At 35.9% G+C, this 19,022-nt stretch overlaps 1 protein-coding gene across 1 annotated transcript; it reads right to left on the reverse strand.

The window, feature by feature from the left end:
* Positions 1-1,819: 1,819 nt before the first annotated feature.
* On the reverse strand, positions 1,820-15,820 carry LOC131974500 (dematin-like). Its single transcript, XM_059336823.1, is given in 16 exon segments — positions 1,820-5,997; positions 6,494-6,574; positions 7,196-7,252; positions 7,368-7,375; positions 7,484-7,532; positions 7,534-7,594; positions 7,596-7,668; positions 9,150-9,252; positions 9,377-9,483; positions 10,571-10,726; positions 11,447-11,491; positions 13,000-13,174; positions 13,263-13,307; positions 14,361-14,489; positions 14,651-14,731; positions 15,678-15,820. Coding segments are annotated over 16 exon segments (1,332 nt in total). The 5' UTR covers positions 15,726-15,820; the 3' UTR covers positions 1,820-5,883.
* Between the last annotated feature and the right edge of the window lie 3,202 nt (positions 15,821-19,022).

The raw sequence follows: 19,022 nt of genomic DNA on the forward strand, positions 1-19,022 counted from the left end.
ACCAGAGAAAGTAAAATGCTGTTAAACCGTGAACGTATTCTGCTGAAGTGATAACCATTATCTGGTTATCTCGGCCTGAAGCCTCCTCATCCCGGTTTAAAGCTTCTGTTTTGGCGGTTAAACATCCAAACTGCTGCGGTGCTTCGGTTAGTCTCGGCAGCTCAGTTAACTGAGCTAACGGTTAACTGAGCTAACAGTTAACTTTAACTGAGCCAGATAACATCAGTTAGCAGCAGTTAGCTTTATGAGCAACACATATATCTTATCTGTCTGTTCGGCAATTATGAAGAGGAGGCGGAGCAGCCGGAGGACGTCAGAGGACAACCATAAACTGGTATTATTTATTATCAATTAATTATGATCACCAAAAGCAGCAGTATATAAGGCTGGCTGGTGTAGTGTTAGTGCAGGCGGTCTGTAAGGGCGCTTTCACACCTATCTCGTTTGGTCCGGACTTTCGGACTTTTCCGTTTGATCCGAACCTAAATTCCAGGTGTGAAAGGTGCCGCAGACCACGGTCCGGACCAAAGGACCAAAGTTTGGTCCTTAGGACCAAACCAAGGTCCGAACCTTTTGCAGTGTGAAAACAACTTTTTTATAGTTCGGACCTTCGTATCAATGACAGGAAGTTTTTTTCTTCTTCTGCTCTAGAATTATGGTACTTGCGAATACCAAGCACTCTCACGTATTGCTGATTAAGCTGGTGCTGCAGGTAGCAAAAGACCAGCAAAAGTATTTGTTGCGGCGAGCTGCCTGGAGGTGCAGCTGCGTGTGTGTGACAGCGGCCGTGCTGCTGCATGCGCGCTACGGCGTGTGCGTTGCTCCGCGGCACCTCAGCAGGTGAGCACAATCACTAATCAGCAGCAAGGTAACACAAGACCACGGACAAACATTTAATTGTGAGCTCAACGGAGCTGAGGACAGCAGCAGAAACCTTCACTGCCACAAGACTGAAATAACGCATGGGAAAAGGACTTAAACGGAGTAAAAGGTGTCTCGCTGGATTCATTTTGTGTAAGCAAGTTAGAAGTAACACTGACGTCAGATGCCGGCCGGCCTAACAACGCAGCGTAACCAAAACAAAATGAGCCGCGGAAGTACACAGGGAGATGACGTGTCCAGTAGAATTGTCTTGTAAAGTCCGTTCTTCTTTTTGCAGTGTGAAACCAAAACCAACCGGACCAAATGTAGACAATGTAACAGAACACGGACCTTGGTCCGGACTTTCAGGTGTGAAAGCGCCCTAAGACGTCGCTCCCGCTCCTAAACTGTCGACGGTTCTGCACATGCGTGTAAGCCATTCTGCATAACGAGTTCTTTTACTTTTGATACTGTAAGGACATTGTGATGCTGGTACTTTTGTGCTTTAATTCAGTCAGTTTTAAAAGCACTTGTAGTTGAGTATTTTCAGTGTGGTGTTACTACGTGTAGGGCTGCATGGTGGTGTAGTGGTTAGCACTCTCACCTCACAGCAAGAGGGTTGCCGGTTCTGGGTCCTCCGGCTTCCTCCCACAGTCCAAAAACATGCACAGGTTTAATGGGTGACTCTAAATTGCCCGTGGGTGTGAATGAGAGGGTGATTGTTTATCTCTAGTGCTGATAAGCGCTTAAGGACAATGAATTAATTACTACTTTCACTGAATTAATCTGAATACTTCTTTCAGTGCTGGTAAGCATGCTAACATGATAAATTAAGGCGGTAAACACCTGCTTAACATCTGCAAAAAATCATCTTTATGAGTTTGACCAAATTCATCAATACCAACTGTTGTTTTTTGTGACAAATAATGTGATAAATACAGCGTTCAGAAATATAAACTCAAGTTTCCTCAAAGCAAATAGAAATGCTCTTTATTGTAACTCTTGTTAATCATTCACATCACCATTCATCGTTACATCACCTGCATCCAGTTATGAAAACAACAACAACAATAATTATATTGTCATTCAGTGGTTCAGTATGTACAGCAGCAGGGCGGCCTCGGACGGGTGGGTCACCGCCAACGACCTCTGACCTCAGACCTTAGTTTGACCTCAGTCTACCCTCTGACCTCACTCTAACCTCTGACCTCAGTGTCACCTTGCCGTGACCTCACTCTGAGGGTCTAGAGTAAATCCCGTTGTGCCTCTGAACCAGGAACCTTCAGCCTACCAGTCTCATTATATAAATGTACTTCATTAAAGGTTAATTAAAAATATGACATCATCATCATGACATCATCATCATGACATCACGCATGCAGCAGTTGAACATCCCAAACATTGGCGGTGACACAAAGCGTCCACGAAGTTGCCCTGCGTGTCAAAATAATCCAATAAAAAATAAAGAAAAAACACTTTAAAATGTACAAAAACAAATGAAAACATGTAACAATCTTTGTGTCATCATGGTGTTAGTCACAGCAACCCACTTCCTGTTTCTAACTACACACAACCAGTCAGAACAAAGCGTAAATCCTCTCAGTATCATCAAAAGGTGTCAGAATCATTCCTCAAAAACAAAGAGAAAGAAAAAAAACAAAGGAAATCATCAACGTAAAGTGACCAATGCTCGCTCACTCCAGCTCACTCATCTCCATCCACTGTTTTTCTTTTTGTTGTTTTTTCACCAGTCTTTTATTTTTCTAAACAGATACAGGAAGCGTGGTGGCGAGGCAGACGTGGCGTGGTGAGATGCTGTGATTTTGGCGTTTTTGCAGTGAGAGTGAATCCGTTCTTACCGACTCTACAGAGCAGTCCTTGAACGTCACAAACTGACCATTTAAAGGTGCTGCGAGTCTCATTTTACCTTCAATAAATCACTTTAAAACAAAAAAAATAAAGACTGTAAATGCATGAAAACCATCTGTCGACTCTGAAATGTTCCTGAATATATTCAGAATAACATATAAGCTGTTGATTTCATAAATGTGACGGATAAATCCACTGCCACATTTACTTTAAGTACTTAAGTACAATTTTGATGTTCTTTACTTGAGTATTTCCAAATTATCCTACTTTACACTCTCACTTCACTACTTCTGCAGGAGCACAAATACATCAGTCTGAAGCCAAAATAAAGAGATTTATCAGTGATTTAATGTGAATAAACAGATCTAAAGGATGCTGAAATAAGCCCAACATGATGCTGATGTGGAAACACTCTGAATTGATGCTTTGTCAGGTCTGTCACAAGAAGAACACAAGAACACTGCTGTTAAAATGATGGTTTTCTCAATAGAGGCTGGTGCTCGGAGCTGTGCAGGAGATTCTTAATGCCAGGAGGAGATCTCCGCTCAACTTTTCAGGTGTAATTTTTATATAAACATGAGCTAAAATGCCACAAACAAGGACAGATGTCAGATGTGTTACAGGTCACAACGGTTCTGCAGGAAATGTGAAAACCAGCTGTAATCTGAGACAAAATGCCAATAAAACATTTATCCTCGCAGGATCATCCTGGCTCACATGGACCTAAAAGACTCATCATAACGGGAGAAAAATTTAAAAAAACTATTTAAAAATGTTTATATCCTCTTCAGCGGGGCAATCATCTAATTTATATGAAACTATGAATCTGTTATAATCTGATTTATTAAACATAAAAGCTAACACGTTGCACCTTTAAATCATCCATTCAGATCAAGTTTCAGTTTAAAATCAACACCTGTGACGCTTTGATCAGTTAAAGGTGCTAAAGAAGATAATTCCTCCATGTCTGTGGACATCAGATATGATGCTGATGGATATTTTTCATTAATGTATGTATGTATGTATGTATATATATATATAACTATAAATATGTTCTGGAGTGTCTGTGTTAATGACAGATGCTCAGTTCATTCCCCGTCTGGCTGAGATGAAAGATGTCCTCCGGTTCATTCCTCAGAAAACGTCCAGTAAAAAGTCCATCTTCAACATTCATGTTCTGATATAATTCACTTTTTGTTTCACTGGTTTTACATTTCATTTAGAGTTTAATAACAAACATGCCGCTTCTCTATGTAGTATTAAAAAATAGCTGCACATCATTTGGTCACTAAGCAACACTAAATGTCTACAACCTGCTTATTGGACAAACCAGAGACACTCTGAGTCCCTGGCTTCATTATTGTTCTTCTACACTGCAGAGTGTGTGTGTGTGTGTGTGTGTGTGTGTGTGTGTGTGTGCTGAGATTAAACAGGGCAGTGGATTTCGCTGTATTTAAAAGGAAAAACAAGGAGGAGACAGTCTGAAGTTTGACTTGCTGCTCTCTGATATGAAGTTAATTCTTTGGTTTATGACCAAAAACCTGCAGAACTCATGACATCATTCTATGCTCTCTCAGATAATTTAGCAAATGTTAGCATGCTGCTAAACATCAGCATGATGGCTATGGAATTAAGTTCAAGTCAATATTAAATTAATAAATACATTTGGCTATAATACAAGTCTTCATTCATAATAAATAATCATCAAATATATATTAAATAATTATAAATATTTAAATATATGTAAATATAAATATATAGAGAATCAATATAGTTTAATATATTTTTATATATTTAAAAAATGTCTCAATATATTTTTCTTTTTTTATATTTAAGTTAATTGTGCATCGTTATTTTACAGATTTAGACCAATGCTACTAGCTCGCCTCATATGCATTTTTTTATTTTTTATTATAATATTATTATTAAATATTGACATGAATGGTAATCTATACTGGGCACCACAGATGTAAAATTTTACTTCAATTTAAATTTGAAGGGTTTTCCTGCCAAACTGCTGAATTAAATTAAAATATAATTTGAATAAAATCCTGAAGTTGTAAAGTAAAGCAGAACAAAAATCTTTCTGGTAAAAGTCGGCACTTTAAATAATACAATATTACAATAAATCAATAAAATAAAAATGCATTTAGTAGAAGTTGAAGTCCCCTTTTCATTAGCGACACGATGAATATAGAGATGTTAAACTTCAGGCTGATCAAACTGTCTCCTTGTTTTTTCTTTTTCAGGTGCTGGGAGAGAAAGGCTGTCACTATGACATCATAGCTGGCTAAGCCAATAGGAAGGATCCTTTTAGAAAGGCTGCTGACAGGTCTGTTCCTCCATCAGCAAAGAGCTCAGACCTGATTCAGAGTCAGCAGGAATGTTTGTTCTGCAGCTCGAGTATAAAATATTTACTGCAGTCTGATGAAAGAAACATCAAGCTACAGTCTGCAGCTTCAAGCTGCAGCTTCAGTCTGATGCCTACAAGTGTTGTGAACTTTAATGTTTAATCTAAATGGGAATATTTTAATACTAAAATTAGAGGCTTTAACATAAAACCTTCTGTAGTCCGGAGCAACTCCAGTGACATCAACAGAAGAATCAACTACATTTCCCAGAATTCCACCAAACAGCCTAGCTTCAGTGCAACTCGTCCATAATTCAGCTGCTGTTTTTCACAGTTAGAAGCTTTTAGATTAATGAGAAAGAATTTGCTGCATACCGTTAAAACTAAATTATTTGTACCCTTTAATATCTCTAAAAAAACGAGACATTTCTGTCTGATTATATCATCCATACATAATTCTGGATTTTTCTGGAAATGTATGACATCATGATATTTGTGTATACTGATATCATGATAAAGTTTTACTCATATTGCCCACACTAAGATAAAATACTTGGTGAGCTGGCGGCTGGTTAGACGCAGCTCTTGACGTTCTGCAGTTTGTGACGTTCTGCAGCTCTTGACGTTCTGCAGCTCGTGGCGTTCTGTGTCTGTGAATCAAACCTGGCAGCTCGCTGAGCGTCTGTCTGTGGCGATGATGGCGGCGGCGGTGGCGGTGATAGTAATGAGTCCATGTGGTTTCAGGATCCTGCAGCGGTCCAGGAAGAGCAGGGGGGATTGTGGGAGATGTGGTCCCAGCGCTGTCAGAAGAGACAGACCTTCTTCTTCAGGTCGTTTCTCTTCCAGAGGGAGAGGCAGTCGAACTCCTCAATGGACATCCCGAACACGCTGAAGAACTCCTCCTGAGAGAGGTGGCGCTGCACACACACACACACACACACACACACATACACACAGATTCCATAAAAGTGTATGTAAAATGTGTAATACGTGAATAAGAGAGAATGCATCAAATTCAGAATTTATATGTTTACAAAACCAAAAGTTTATCAGTTTGAACATTAGATTCATTGTCTCTGTTCTATGGTGGCCCTGAAGTGCAAATCACAACGGCAAATCAGAAAACACAACAACAAATCAGAAAACACAACAGCAAATCAAAAAACATAACAACAAATCAGAAAACATAACAAATCAAAAAAACAACAACAAATCAAAAAACATAACAAATCAGAAAACACAACAACAAATCAAAAAAACACAACAACAAATCAGATAACACAACAACAAATTTCTTAACACAAACAAACAAAACCGAAGAGTCGTTATAATCAGGACTGATGTTGGTTAAAAGACTGAACTGAGTGAAAGTGTAAAGCAGGAGGGTTTAAAGAAGTGAAGCGACAGTTTTACCTCCAGTCTGGTTCTGTCCACTCCGGGGGGAAGTTTGCTGCGTCCTCGGTGGGTCACCACCAGCACCTCGTAGGGGCAGATCTGCACATCAATCAATCAATCAATCAATCAATCAATCAATCAAGATCTCAAGCAGCCAACATTAGAAGAGGCAGTATGAGATTCTGCAGTCTCAACCCTAACCCTTAAAAAACTGATCCTTTGGGTCAAAAACTGGACGCATCAAATTCATAACTCAGAGTGTATATTTACAAAAAAAAGTTTATCAGTTTAAACACAAAACAATGTGTCTTTGTGTCTACTTTATACTTAATATGGTACTTTTTACTGAACCACATTTATTAGGAATGTTACTTTGCAAATGCAGATTAGAAAAACGATATTTATATATAATATAATTAATCGGTATGTATGTAATGTATGTAATTTATTCAATAGTTTTTAAATAAATTTTATTGTAATTAATTTAGGGTTTTTTATATTCTATTATTTTTTGCTCTATTTTAGCTCGAGATTTTTTATCATATTTTATCTGTTATTTTTTAATTCTTTTTAACATTAATAAGTTTATATGCCTTAATTTTTGTCTTTTTTATTTTTTTTATTTAACCAAACCAACAGAATAAAAGTTAATAAAATGACCTCCACTGCAGTATTAGAATATATCTTACATTTAACTGCAAAAAATATATTTTTTGTCACCTTCTGATCCAACATGCTGGGGAGAGAGTTTCCTCTGTCCATCCTGGAGTCTCCATTCTTAAACACACACAGATTATATATTATTATTATTATTATTATTATTATAACACCATCAGTGGCTCAGATACATGATGATGATATGATTTTATCTATGAGTTTAATAAAACTTTACCTGAAGATCTGCAGGAAGAAAAGAGAGAGATGGATAAGAAAAATATTTTATTACAACCTTACAGGCAGACAGAGATGATTATTATAGTTGAGTTATGTGTGTTTGTGTGTTTGTACCTGCAGCAGTTTTCTCGGTGGAGCTGAACTCTGCCGACTGCAGCTGAAACACAAACACACACACGTTTATCTCAGCACTTGTCAGTAAGCTGCGCTGTGATTGGACGATGTGCTCAGCAGACTGACCCTGGACAGGCCGCTCTTAGAGGACGCCGGGAAACACACAGACCTGGACGTGTTGGAGCCTGAAGGGCAGGAAAACAGAAACACATCAGACAAATAGACTCTCCTCACGACTAATCAGCAGTTATCCCCTCCAGATTTCATTTCTCACTTCATTCTTCATTTGTTGCGATAACGGTATTCTTGACGATATTACAAAATACTTAAAAATATGTTTTTTTTAGTCTGTATAACTAAATAAAAAACGTTCAACAAAATATAAATCAATCATAAATCTAAAATGTAGTGTAAAGTGCAAATCTCAGCAGTTGCAAAATACAAAAAAAAACATCCAGGAGGTCCGGAATTTTGTACATTTTTAAGTACAATGCATCAATCTTGTCTACTTTGGGAGCTTAATGTGACCAAACACCTCACATAACATTTTTCACAGTCAACAGGGCTTTCCACTAGGACATGGAGCAGCCAGACAGTGTTGAAAAATCACTGGCTAGGGGAGTCTGGGGGCATGCTGCCCTGGAGGATTTTTTTTCCATAAAAGCTCAAATTTGGTGCCTCTCACACATTCTAATGCTACTATTCCATCATATACACTGATCTTAATCATTGCCTATTTTAATTAATTTTTGTAAAGGAGAATAAAGGTTCTTGTTTGTTTTATTTAAGGCATTTTATTTTGACAGTCTTCTTGTAAATTATGTCATGTTAACACACTGTGCTCTTATTTTGAAAGCTGCATGTGTTTAGCGACAGAAAGTAATAGTAGCTTTTTTGTGATTAACTTTATTGTTAGCTAATGCTTGCTCGCTGCTAATTATGTCTCGATATTTTTTACCCATAAAAAAAATATACCGGTATATTCGTGAACGATACGATATGGCACACCCATACTCAATATGCAGAATATTTTTATTATAATATTTTATATAATTATTGATGCATTTGTGTTCATTTTGCAGCTGGGAAAAGTGGAGCTCATCTTCATTATTTTATATACTACTGGTAAGTTTAATCTGCAATACATCATAATTTATTGTTGATTATATTTCGTTTTTTGTATTAAAATATGAACCTGGAAAGTAACTAAAGAATAATAATAAAAATCAATATAAAATGCCATAATATTACTAATATAAAACTTAATAAAGTAACTTGAGAAAAAAAGAGTAAAGTGCCAGAACCAGAAAAAGAATTATAATTAAAAAGAAAAACGATTATGTTTCGATGCATTGATTGATGTAATTGTTACTGCAATATATGTAATTAATAATTTAATAATTAATGATGTTTAATTTAAAATTCAGTAACTTTATGGTTATTGTTCTGACCACTAGGTGGAGCACAAGTGAGAAGTACAAAAGTGCTGTTAATGATTAGTTTTAAAAATATCCAATAATAATTTCATGCACTTAACTTTAACTTGTACAGTGTTTTTAAACTGATTTGATCTGTTTGTTCTTAACTTTCTTTTTAATGATGAATCAGAGTTTCCTGTGACATCAGATCAGTGAAGAGTGTTGTAGCGTGTGGTTGTGCTTCGTACCGTGCTGGCTGCGGTCCGGCAGCGATCGAGTTTTCCTCCTCAGAGGAGCCGCAGATTTCTCCAGCTCCTCCTTCAGGATGATCTTTCCCAGATTGGACTGAATCTGAGGACAGAAGGAAAAAAATTGTGACAATAAAAGAGGTTTCATATTCTGTACAGATCAGGTAAAGGGACGGTTAGAGGGACAGTTAAAGGGACAGTTAAAGGTTCAGGTGTGTCCTTATTACCTTGTTGAGTTCCTGTTTCTGCATCGCTCTGAGTCCCCACAGCTCGTCCTCCAGCTCTCCATCCTCCTCATCCTCATCCCTCTGGTCCTTCCTCCTGCACTCCTTCTCTAGAGGGGAGACACCAGGGGAGGAGACAAGGAGGGGAGACATCAGGGAAGGAGACCAGGGGAGGAGACAAGGAGGGAGACACCAGGGGAGGAGACCATGGGAGGAGACAAGGAGATGAGAACCAGGGGAGGACACCAGGAGAGGAGACCAGGGGAGGAGACAAGGAGAGTTACACCAGGGTAGGAGACAATGAGGGGAGACACCAGGGGAGGAGACAAGGAGATGAGAACCAGGGGAGGACACCAGCAGAGACCAGAGGAGGAGACAAGGAGAGGATGCAAGGGGAGGAGACAAGGAAAGAAAACAAGGAGAGGAGACGAGATGAGTGGAGGAGGCAAGAGTTATTGAGGAGAGGAAACAAAAAGAGAGGAGAGGAAAGAGGAAATAAGGAAATGACATGAAAAGGATGGAAGAGGGGAAGATAGCAGAAACAAGATAAGCAGGGGGAAGGAAAAGAAGAGAAGGAAATTAGAAAAGAAGAGGGGAGGAAAGGAATGAGGAAACAGGAAGGGAACAAGAGAAGAAGAGAGGAAACATGGAGAGGTAACAAGGGGGCGAAGAAAGGAAACAAAGAAGGAGAGAGGAGAGAAAACAAGGATAGAAAAAAGGCAACAAGGGGAGGAAACAAGAAGAGCAGAAGAAAACAGAAAGGAACAAGGAGAGAGGAAACAAAGATGAAGGTGAGACCAGAGGAACAAGGAGAGGAAGAAAGGACATAAGAGGAAAAGAAACAAGGACAGGAGGTGAGGGAACAAGGATAAAGGGAAGAGAAAGAAAAAAGGAAAGGCAGAAAAGGACAGGAGATGAAAAGAAAGAAGAGGAAAGAGAAATAGGGGAGAGGAAAGAAAAGGAAAGAAGGGGAAAGGAAAGGATACAAGGGGAGAGTAGAGGCAATTACAGTAAAGGAAAGGAGGGGAGAGGAGAGGAGAGGAGGAAGCATGTCTGTCAGGATTTACAGCTGAACACAATTTTCTAATCAAAAGTGAGAAAATCTCATCATCCTAATAAATCCTGAACGCAGCACGATGTGTGTGTGTGTGTGTGTGTGTGTGTGTGTGTGTGTGCGCGCGTGCCTCTGGGTCGTACCAATAACAGCCAGGGAGGGGGGGCAGGGCCAGTAGTCCGTCTCAATCTTGGACGGCAGGTTCGGGTCCGGAGGCTGAGCGGCCGGAAACTTTGAGGACTCGATGATCAGATCCTCGATGTGTTTCCCCTGAGGGAGCTGAGAGGACACACACACATCTACACACACACACACACACACACACACCATACACACACACACAGCATGTCAAAGCTGATTAAATGTGTTTATCAGCTGACCAACATTCAGATTCATTCTGACTTTATTACATCTACATTAGAAACTTTCTCCATTTTAATTAAAAAAAAAAAAACCAATATAAATAATTATATTTGAAGTATTAATCAATATTTAATAACTACAAATACAATTATAATAATGAATTTTATTATATTGGAAACTATTAGATTTTCCACTTGAACTTTGATTTAAAAAATATTCAAATGTAAATAAATATATTTATAAATATATTTATATTTATATATATATAATTTATAAATTATATATTTATATTAAATGAAATATTAATTTATCATTATCATCATTATTATTTATCATCAATTTTGTTATATTAGAAACTCTTTACATTTTAATTATGAATTTAAAAATAAAATATATATATGTGTGTATATATATATATATACACACATATACGATTATTAATATCTAACTAAATATAATATGAATAACACTTATAATATATTATATAATTATTAATGATAATAATAATAAATGGGCAACATATTTTGTCACTATATTAGAGTCTGTCTCCATTTTAATTACAAATAATAATATAAATATTAATGAATACATACTTATAATTTAAAACATAAAATAAAAAATGGAAATATGAATGAATAAGTGTAAGTGTAACGCACCTTGTTTGTAGATGGGAGGCTTCTTATAGATGTTGGAGCCGTTTTCTGAAGGAAACAGAAGTAAGAGGTCAGACAAAATATAAATAATAACATAATGTTTAAATATCTTATTCAATATGTACTTTAGACCTGGGCGGTCTAAAGTCCTTGTTTCATTTTATTCACACATTAGAGGCAAAGGTTTGGATGTCTCTTTTTCTCACTCCATTAATCAGAAAATACTGTAAACAGCTCTGAAAATATACTCTTTGCTTTTAAAATATTGTATAAATTACAAGATTAAGAATTTCAGAGTAGAAATTGACATATTTGAACAAGTTCTGTTTCTTTTTTAATTTGGATTATTATTACTATTACTGTAAAAAATATTACTTTGTTGTACCCTTAAAGTCACTATTTTTCAGTATTTGCACACAAAAAAGTTAGACAGCTTTTATTGCTTTAATTTTGAATGGTTGTGTTATTATTTTATTATGTCACACTGCTTATTTTAAATATGTTTTTGTTGATGTTGCTATTTTTTAGCTGATAAACAAAACAAAATATATTTACATTTAAATGTATTTTTAAAAATAACATCGGGACGTCTAAATTAGATTTTTTTACCTTTAGGGTCATGAATTGTTTTTTATTTTTATCTCCTCTTTAAACTCTTCATTAAATGCAGTTTTTATTTAACCTTCCAGATCAAAAAGTTTTATTGCTTTAATTTTAAATGGTTGTGTGTTATTTTATTGTCACATTGCTTATTTTTATTATGTTTTTGTTGATGTTGCCAATTTTCTTTGCTGGTGTTGTTTTATATATGACTCTGTAAACATTGTTTATATAAATCAAGTTTGTTATTATTTAGCATCTGTTTGCCAAACTCCATTAACTAATCCGCCAATTTAATGCTGCTGTGCTTGAAGAAATTTAATGTTCATGTTGAATTATAAACTTTTAATCTTATTAGATTAATATTTAATACAATATTTTCACTTATTCTGGCTAGAACTATTTTTCAGCGGCACTATTTCAATGAAAATGATACTAATGATGATGACTATTGTTGCCTTTTTTAGCTTTAATCATTTATTTAATAGCTATTTAACTTTATTTTAAATTCCAGATTTCTTAATTATATTTTATCTGTTAATTTTTAATTATTTTAATTATCATTATACATTTTCTATGCCTTAATTTTTGTCTTTTTATTTAGTTTCTTTAATCTCAAATGTTATATTCTGATTAGGAGTTTCTAATAGTTTATTGTATTTTCACTGTTTGTTTGTGTCAGAATGTGAAGAGAAACTTGGTGTTCATGTTAAATTATAAACTTTTAATTTTGTTAGATTTTATACAATATTGTAACTAATTCTTGGTGGGATACTTTTTCAGCGGGACTATTTTATTAAAAGTGATTCCTTTTTTGGCCTGCGGAGAAGTAACAGGTACCAATGATGAAACTAGATAGATTTTTAAGGGTGTTTTTCTGGTTCTATTCTGTATTTAAAAGACATAAATGTGCAGCAGAAGAAGCTGAAAATGAATAAAAAAGAAGAAGTGATCACCGGGCCTGTGGAAGTGCTGCAGCGGGCTCTTGGCGGCAGACGGGTGTGTGTGTGGCGTGTTGGGTGTGTTGGGCGTGGGGGGAGTGTGTGTGCTGTGTGTTCTGCTGGTCTGGATGGTGGAACCGGAGGAGGAACCTCCAGGAGAACGGTTCTCCAGCCACTCCCGGGACTCCTTCTGCAGGCACAGAGGAAACAGAGTCAGACGTTGGTTCAGCAGAGGCTCCACGGCTGAACTCTGAATATTTAAAGACACAGTAACAAACCTCTGGGGAGGGAGGAGGAGAGATGGAGCGAGGAGACAGGGAGCGCTGAGGAGACACGACAAGAGTTAAAACACTCAGAGACAGAAATAGAACCAGAGGACCAGGAGCATGCTGCAGACACACGACACACAACACACACACACACACACACACACAAGTACTGGCACTACACACACACACTCATACAGACACACAAGTACTGGAACTACACAGTCACAGAGACACGCACACATAGACACACACTCGGAGGCAAACAAAGACACTCACAAACACAGACACACGCATTCACGCACATACAGACACAAACACACACTCAGACGGACACACACACACTTAAGTTGTTTATCACAAGTCATTTAGTGTATATCTTTATTTTTTATTTTACATAGTTTTTTTCTTCTCTTTTTTCTATATAGATTTCATTGTCTTTTTCTTTTATATATTTATTGTAATTTCTTTGTTATATTTTATTTGTCTTTTTTCATGTTAAATAATTTATGTGTTTTAAATAAATACACCTTTTGTTCTTGTTCTATTGTCTCACATGCATTTTTATATTATTTCATTAAATTTTATCTGTTTTATAATTCTTATTACTATCGATTTACTTGGTCTTTATTTATTGTCTTTTTACTCTAGCTTTAATCATTTATTTTAATTATTTTAAACTTTTTTAAATGTAATGTTTTGGTTCTAATTTATTGTCTGGCCTGCAAAAAATATTTCCAATTTTTTAAAATAATTTTTTATGTTATTTATTATTATATATTTTATATGCCTTAATTTTTGTCTTTTTATTTAGTTTCTTTAATCTAAAATTTTATATTGTAATTATTTTTAATGGACTACTTTATTGTTTCTAAAGATTGCTTTTATATACATTTTTTACAGTATTTCTTTTGACCTTTTTTATATTTAATCTATTACTCTTTCTGTTTCATTATCAACTTGTCAGTTACCTGTGAAGCACATTAACCTGTGTGAAAGGTGCTATAATAATAACATTTGATTGGAGTTTCTTATCATTTTTTGTCTGTTTCTGATTGTGTCAGAATTTGAAGAGAATCCAGATTATAACAGATTTGGGACTGTGCTGACCTCAAGGGGGCTGTAGCTGTAGTGCGGCTGGTAGATCATCAGATCCGGCCTCTCGATGTCCAGGATCGCTTTGTCCCGCGGTAACGCCGCCAAGTCCTTGTAGCCGATCACGCCGTCCTCCACCCGCGCCTGGAGACAAGACAGAGGGGGCAGAGCCTCAGATTACAGATTACTGCTCAAGATTAATCTCAAGGATCATACAACTACATCTGTGTGTGTGTGTGTCTCTCTCTCTCTGTGTCTGTCTGTGTCTCTATGTGTGAATGTGTGTGTGTGTGTGTGTGTCTCACCACGATGGCGGCTGCAGGGGATCCCGGCACGCTGGGCCCTCTTAGCGACAACACACTGCCTGGAGACGTCTGAGCCAGCTGCTGCTCTCACACACACACACAAACAAACACACAGGTCAAAGGTCAGCCACAAACTGATACCCAGCCAGAATGAGACAGGTCAGTGACATCATCGCTCACAGCTGATTTAATTTATTTATCATTTCCACCTTAAATAAAAAGCTGCCACGGTCGCTGTAAACAAAACAAAATATAATTTATTTTTAAAAATAACGTCTAAATTAGATTTTTACCTTTAGGGTTGTGAAATTGTATTTTTTTTTTTTAAATATATCTCTTCTTTAAACTCTTCATTAAAGGCAGTTTTTATTTAACCTTCCAGATCAAATAGTTTTATTGCTTTGATTTTGAGTGGTGTGTTATTATTTTAATTATGTTTTTGTTGATGTTGCTCATTTTCTTTGCTGTTGTTGTTTTATATCACTCTGTAAACTTTTATATAAATCAAGTTTATTATTATTTAACTCCATTAACTAATCAGCCATTTTAATGCTGCTTTGCTTTAAGAAACTTGGTGTTCATGTTGAATTATAAAATTTTAATATTAGTTGAGTTTATACAATATTTTCACTATTTCTGGGTAGAATACTTTCTCAGTAGCACAATTTTATTAAAAATGATCCCTCTTTTGGCCTGTTCAGATTCAACAGATACTCATGATGAAACTAGATGATTTTTAAGATTTTTGTTTTATTCTATATTTACCACCTTCATCTCCTTTAAGATGAAACATTCCAGTTTGCACAGTGTCTGCATAATAATTAATCCTAAAACTCAAACTCATCCGAGCAGCTCCAGTGTTACACTCTCTTCTCTCAGGTTCAGATTTCAGGAGCTAAAAATAGAAATCTAGGAGATATTCAGACTCTTTTTCTCACAGTCGAACATCAGAAACCAGAAGAAACACTTTAAACTGTTCAGACTGTTTGTTTAAATGTCACTGTCAGATAATTAAAGCTGTGTTTACCTTGGGCATCATCCTGACTGCTGATTGGTCAGATCCTGAGAGAAACATACACACAACATGGTTTTATATTACAGACATAGTATGTGACAATATATTCATGACATTATAACATAATGCAAGTAAAACTCTGTGTGTGTGTGTGTGTGTGTGTGTGTGTGTGTGTGTGTGTGTGTGTGTGTGTGTTTGAGTCAGCTGGAAAACAGAAATCTGCTGCAGAGGCTTTGTATGACGGACAGCAGCCGGAGCAGAGAGACCAAAGTTCAGTCAGTTTTTTGTTACTGAGGGCTCCATTAGAAAAGGTAAAACATCAACATTAAGTCAATCTGTCTTTATTAACCCTCTGAACCCCAACAATATGTTTCAGGGTGTTTTTTTACTCTTTCTACATCCTCCTCTCTGTGTCCTCGTGTTTCACTGCAACATATAAATCTATAAGTCCTGCAGCTTTATGGAATCAGCACAATCAGAACTACTCAGACATGTTGATGTGCAAAATAACAGAATGAGAGTGAGAGAATGAGTTATAAAAAATAATTATAAGTGTCATGAATGTTGTTACAAACAAAAAATTACAAAAAAAAACGACACAAGAGCCAAAATTACAAAAAACAACACAAAATACAGTTTTCTCCACATATTCTCAGTATAACATCTCATTTTTCCAGTCTCTCCTGTCCTCTCCTCTCTGCTCTGTGTAAACAGCCTCTCCTGTCCTCTCCTCTCTGCTCTGTGTAAAAAGCCTCTCCTGTCCTCTCCTCTCTGCTCTGTGTAAACAGATTCTCAGTGAATATTTGTCACGTGACCGTTGGTCTCAGCAGAATCAATCATGTCTTCTCAGTGTCTCTGAGGAGCAGAAATTAATGTTTTTAACAGGACCTGGTTAGTGCAAACGCTTCATTTTAAATGACACATGTAGAATAAAGAGATTCTGACACGTATCAATATTTAAGTTTTGGTCACTTTTTACAACCAATGATCCGTTCAAGGACCGTTGGAAAGTTCCATCTCTGACGATGAAGCCTGTTCTTACAGTTTCTGCCGGTTCAGAGGGATAAATGTGTCGTTTTCTGTTGACTGAACTCTCTCTGTGTGCGGCTCTGCTGCAGCCGCTGGTTCTTCACTTCTGTTTTGTCTGATGTGACCGACGGACACAAAGAGATTATTCCAGAGTCCACAGCTTTGTCCCACACACACACACACGTGGACGTCTGGGTAACCTGCGGTCAGAGACGGGAAACACACACAGCCACATACAGTTTGTGTGTGTGTGTGTGTGTGTGTGTGTGTGTGTGTGTGTGTGTTCATACCTCAGGGAGAAAAAGGGATCATGTCTGTGTCTGTGTGTCTTCAGAGCTCTGCAGCCTGATCAATACCTGAAACACACACACATATTAATTACATTCAATTAAAGGATCATTTTTAAAGAAATTTTTTATGTGCCTCTTAGGCACAAAAAATATGCAAATGAAGACATTCAAACAAATAAAACAACAAAAAATAGATACAGAAATAATACCTATGATAACAATTTTAAATTAATGTAATTAAATAAATATGTAAAAAAATTAATCTGCAAAAATGAAGGAATAATAAAATGTTTGAATGTCCTGTTTGAATTCGTATGTAGTCTCAGTATGTCCTGAGACTACATACGAACTAAAAAAAAATATTAATAAAGTACATAAATTATTATTATATAAATAAGTAATCATAAAGTAAATAAATAATATTATAAATAAATAATAATCATAATGTAAATTTAAAAAAAGAACAGTTAATATGACAGGAAATGGACCGAGAGCTGCAGAAAATATATTTTTTAAACTGCTCATAAACCTTAAATTACAATATAAAAACAGTCATTTACAAAAATCACTGCAACATTGTCTGTTTTTTTTAACCAATTTTCACCAAAAACAAACAAACATCTGAGCATTTGATTCTGCAGACGACATAATAAATAAATTAGACAACTAAAAAGAGAAAGCGTTTAATAGAAACGCTGCTGATGTCGTTATAATTCAATATTTCTGTCTGTGGTTTCTGATTTTCTGCAGGTTTGTCTGATCTGATCGATCTCTGCTGGAGTCTGATGTCACTGACTCGCTGAATAATTAATAACGTGATCTGTGGTCACTTTGTCCAGCAGGAAACTAAAGATCGTCTTCATGGTGAGCAGAGGACTCAGAGTCCATATTATTTAAGGAAAAGTACCAATAAAACTGAGTTTTTTTGGTCTAATAGTTTATATATATTTTTTAAATTAAAACAAATTTTAGTCTTATCTATTGTCTCACATGCATAAGTCTGTTTTACCCTATTTTATTAAAATGTATCTGTTATTTTATCATTATTATTTGTAGTATTGATTTAATTTGTCTTTATTTGGTGTCTTTTTAGTCTAGCTTTAATCATTTATCTTATAGCTTTTAAATATATTTTAATATAAATATAAAAAAACTTTTATACATTTATTTATTGTCTGGCCTCAACAAAATACCACCCCAATTTATTATATTGAATTTGTTATTATTATTATTAATTATTAATAATTAATTAATTATCATTACTTACTTAATTTTTGTCTTTTTATTTTTATTTTGATGCTTTAATCTTGAATTTTATATTCTTATTTATTTGAATCTTCAAATCTTGAATTTCACGTATTTATTTAATGTATTTTTTTATTGTAATTCTTTTGACCTTTTTTATATTTAATCTATTACTTTTTCTGTCTCATTATCAACTAGTTAGTTAGTTATCTGTGATTAATGTGACAAAATGTGAAATATTCTCTGATGTCATCTGGAAAGTTGGTGATTGGTAGATGTTACTTTAAAGAAGAAGCCATAAAACAAAGAGCTGCAGCTTCTGTCATCATGTGACACAAACAGACGTCCGTTTGTCTCCAGAGAGAGTTTCACTTTCAGGCTGATCAATAATGTGATCGATGGGCTGGAGGAGTCAGGTTCCAGAGGACTCAACAACATCTGACTCACATGTTCACAGGTTGTTTCTCTGCAGCTCAGATTCTTCACATCAGACCAAAAGTCTGCAGAGGAAACAGAGAACAGACGCTTTAAACAGCTGTGTTCATAATAATAATAATAGTTCACATAACTGACAGGAAACAGTTCAGCCCTTCAGAATAAAGTGTCAGAGACAGACAGACAGACAGACAGGTGAAGAAGCTCGGAGCGAGAAACAGAATCTCTGTGTGTTTCTGTTAAATCAGCAGAAATGTGAATGGACTTCTGAACAGAGTTTTTTTTTTTGCTCTGCATCTATTTTCAGATTCAGGTTTTTTTTATTTCTGGGAGGTCGACGTTGTTGCTAAGCAACGCT

The sequence above is a fragment of the Centropristis striata genome, chromosome 7 (genome assembly GCF_030273125.1).
Source record: "Centropristis striata isolate RG_2023a ecotype Rhode Island chromosome 7, C.striata_1.0, whole genome shotgun sequence".
NCBI lineage: Eukaryota > Metazoa > Chordata > Actinopteri > Perciformes > Serranidae > Centropristis > Centropristis striata.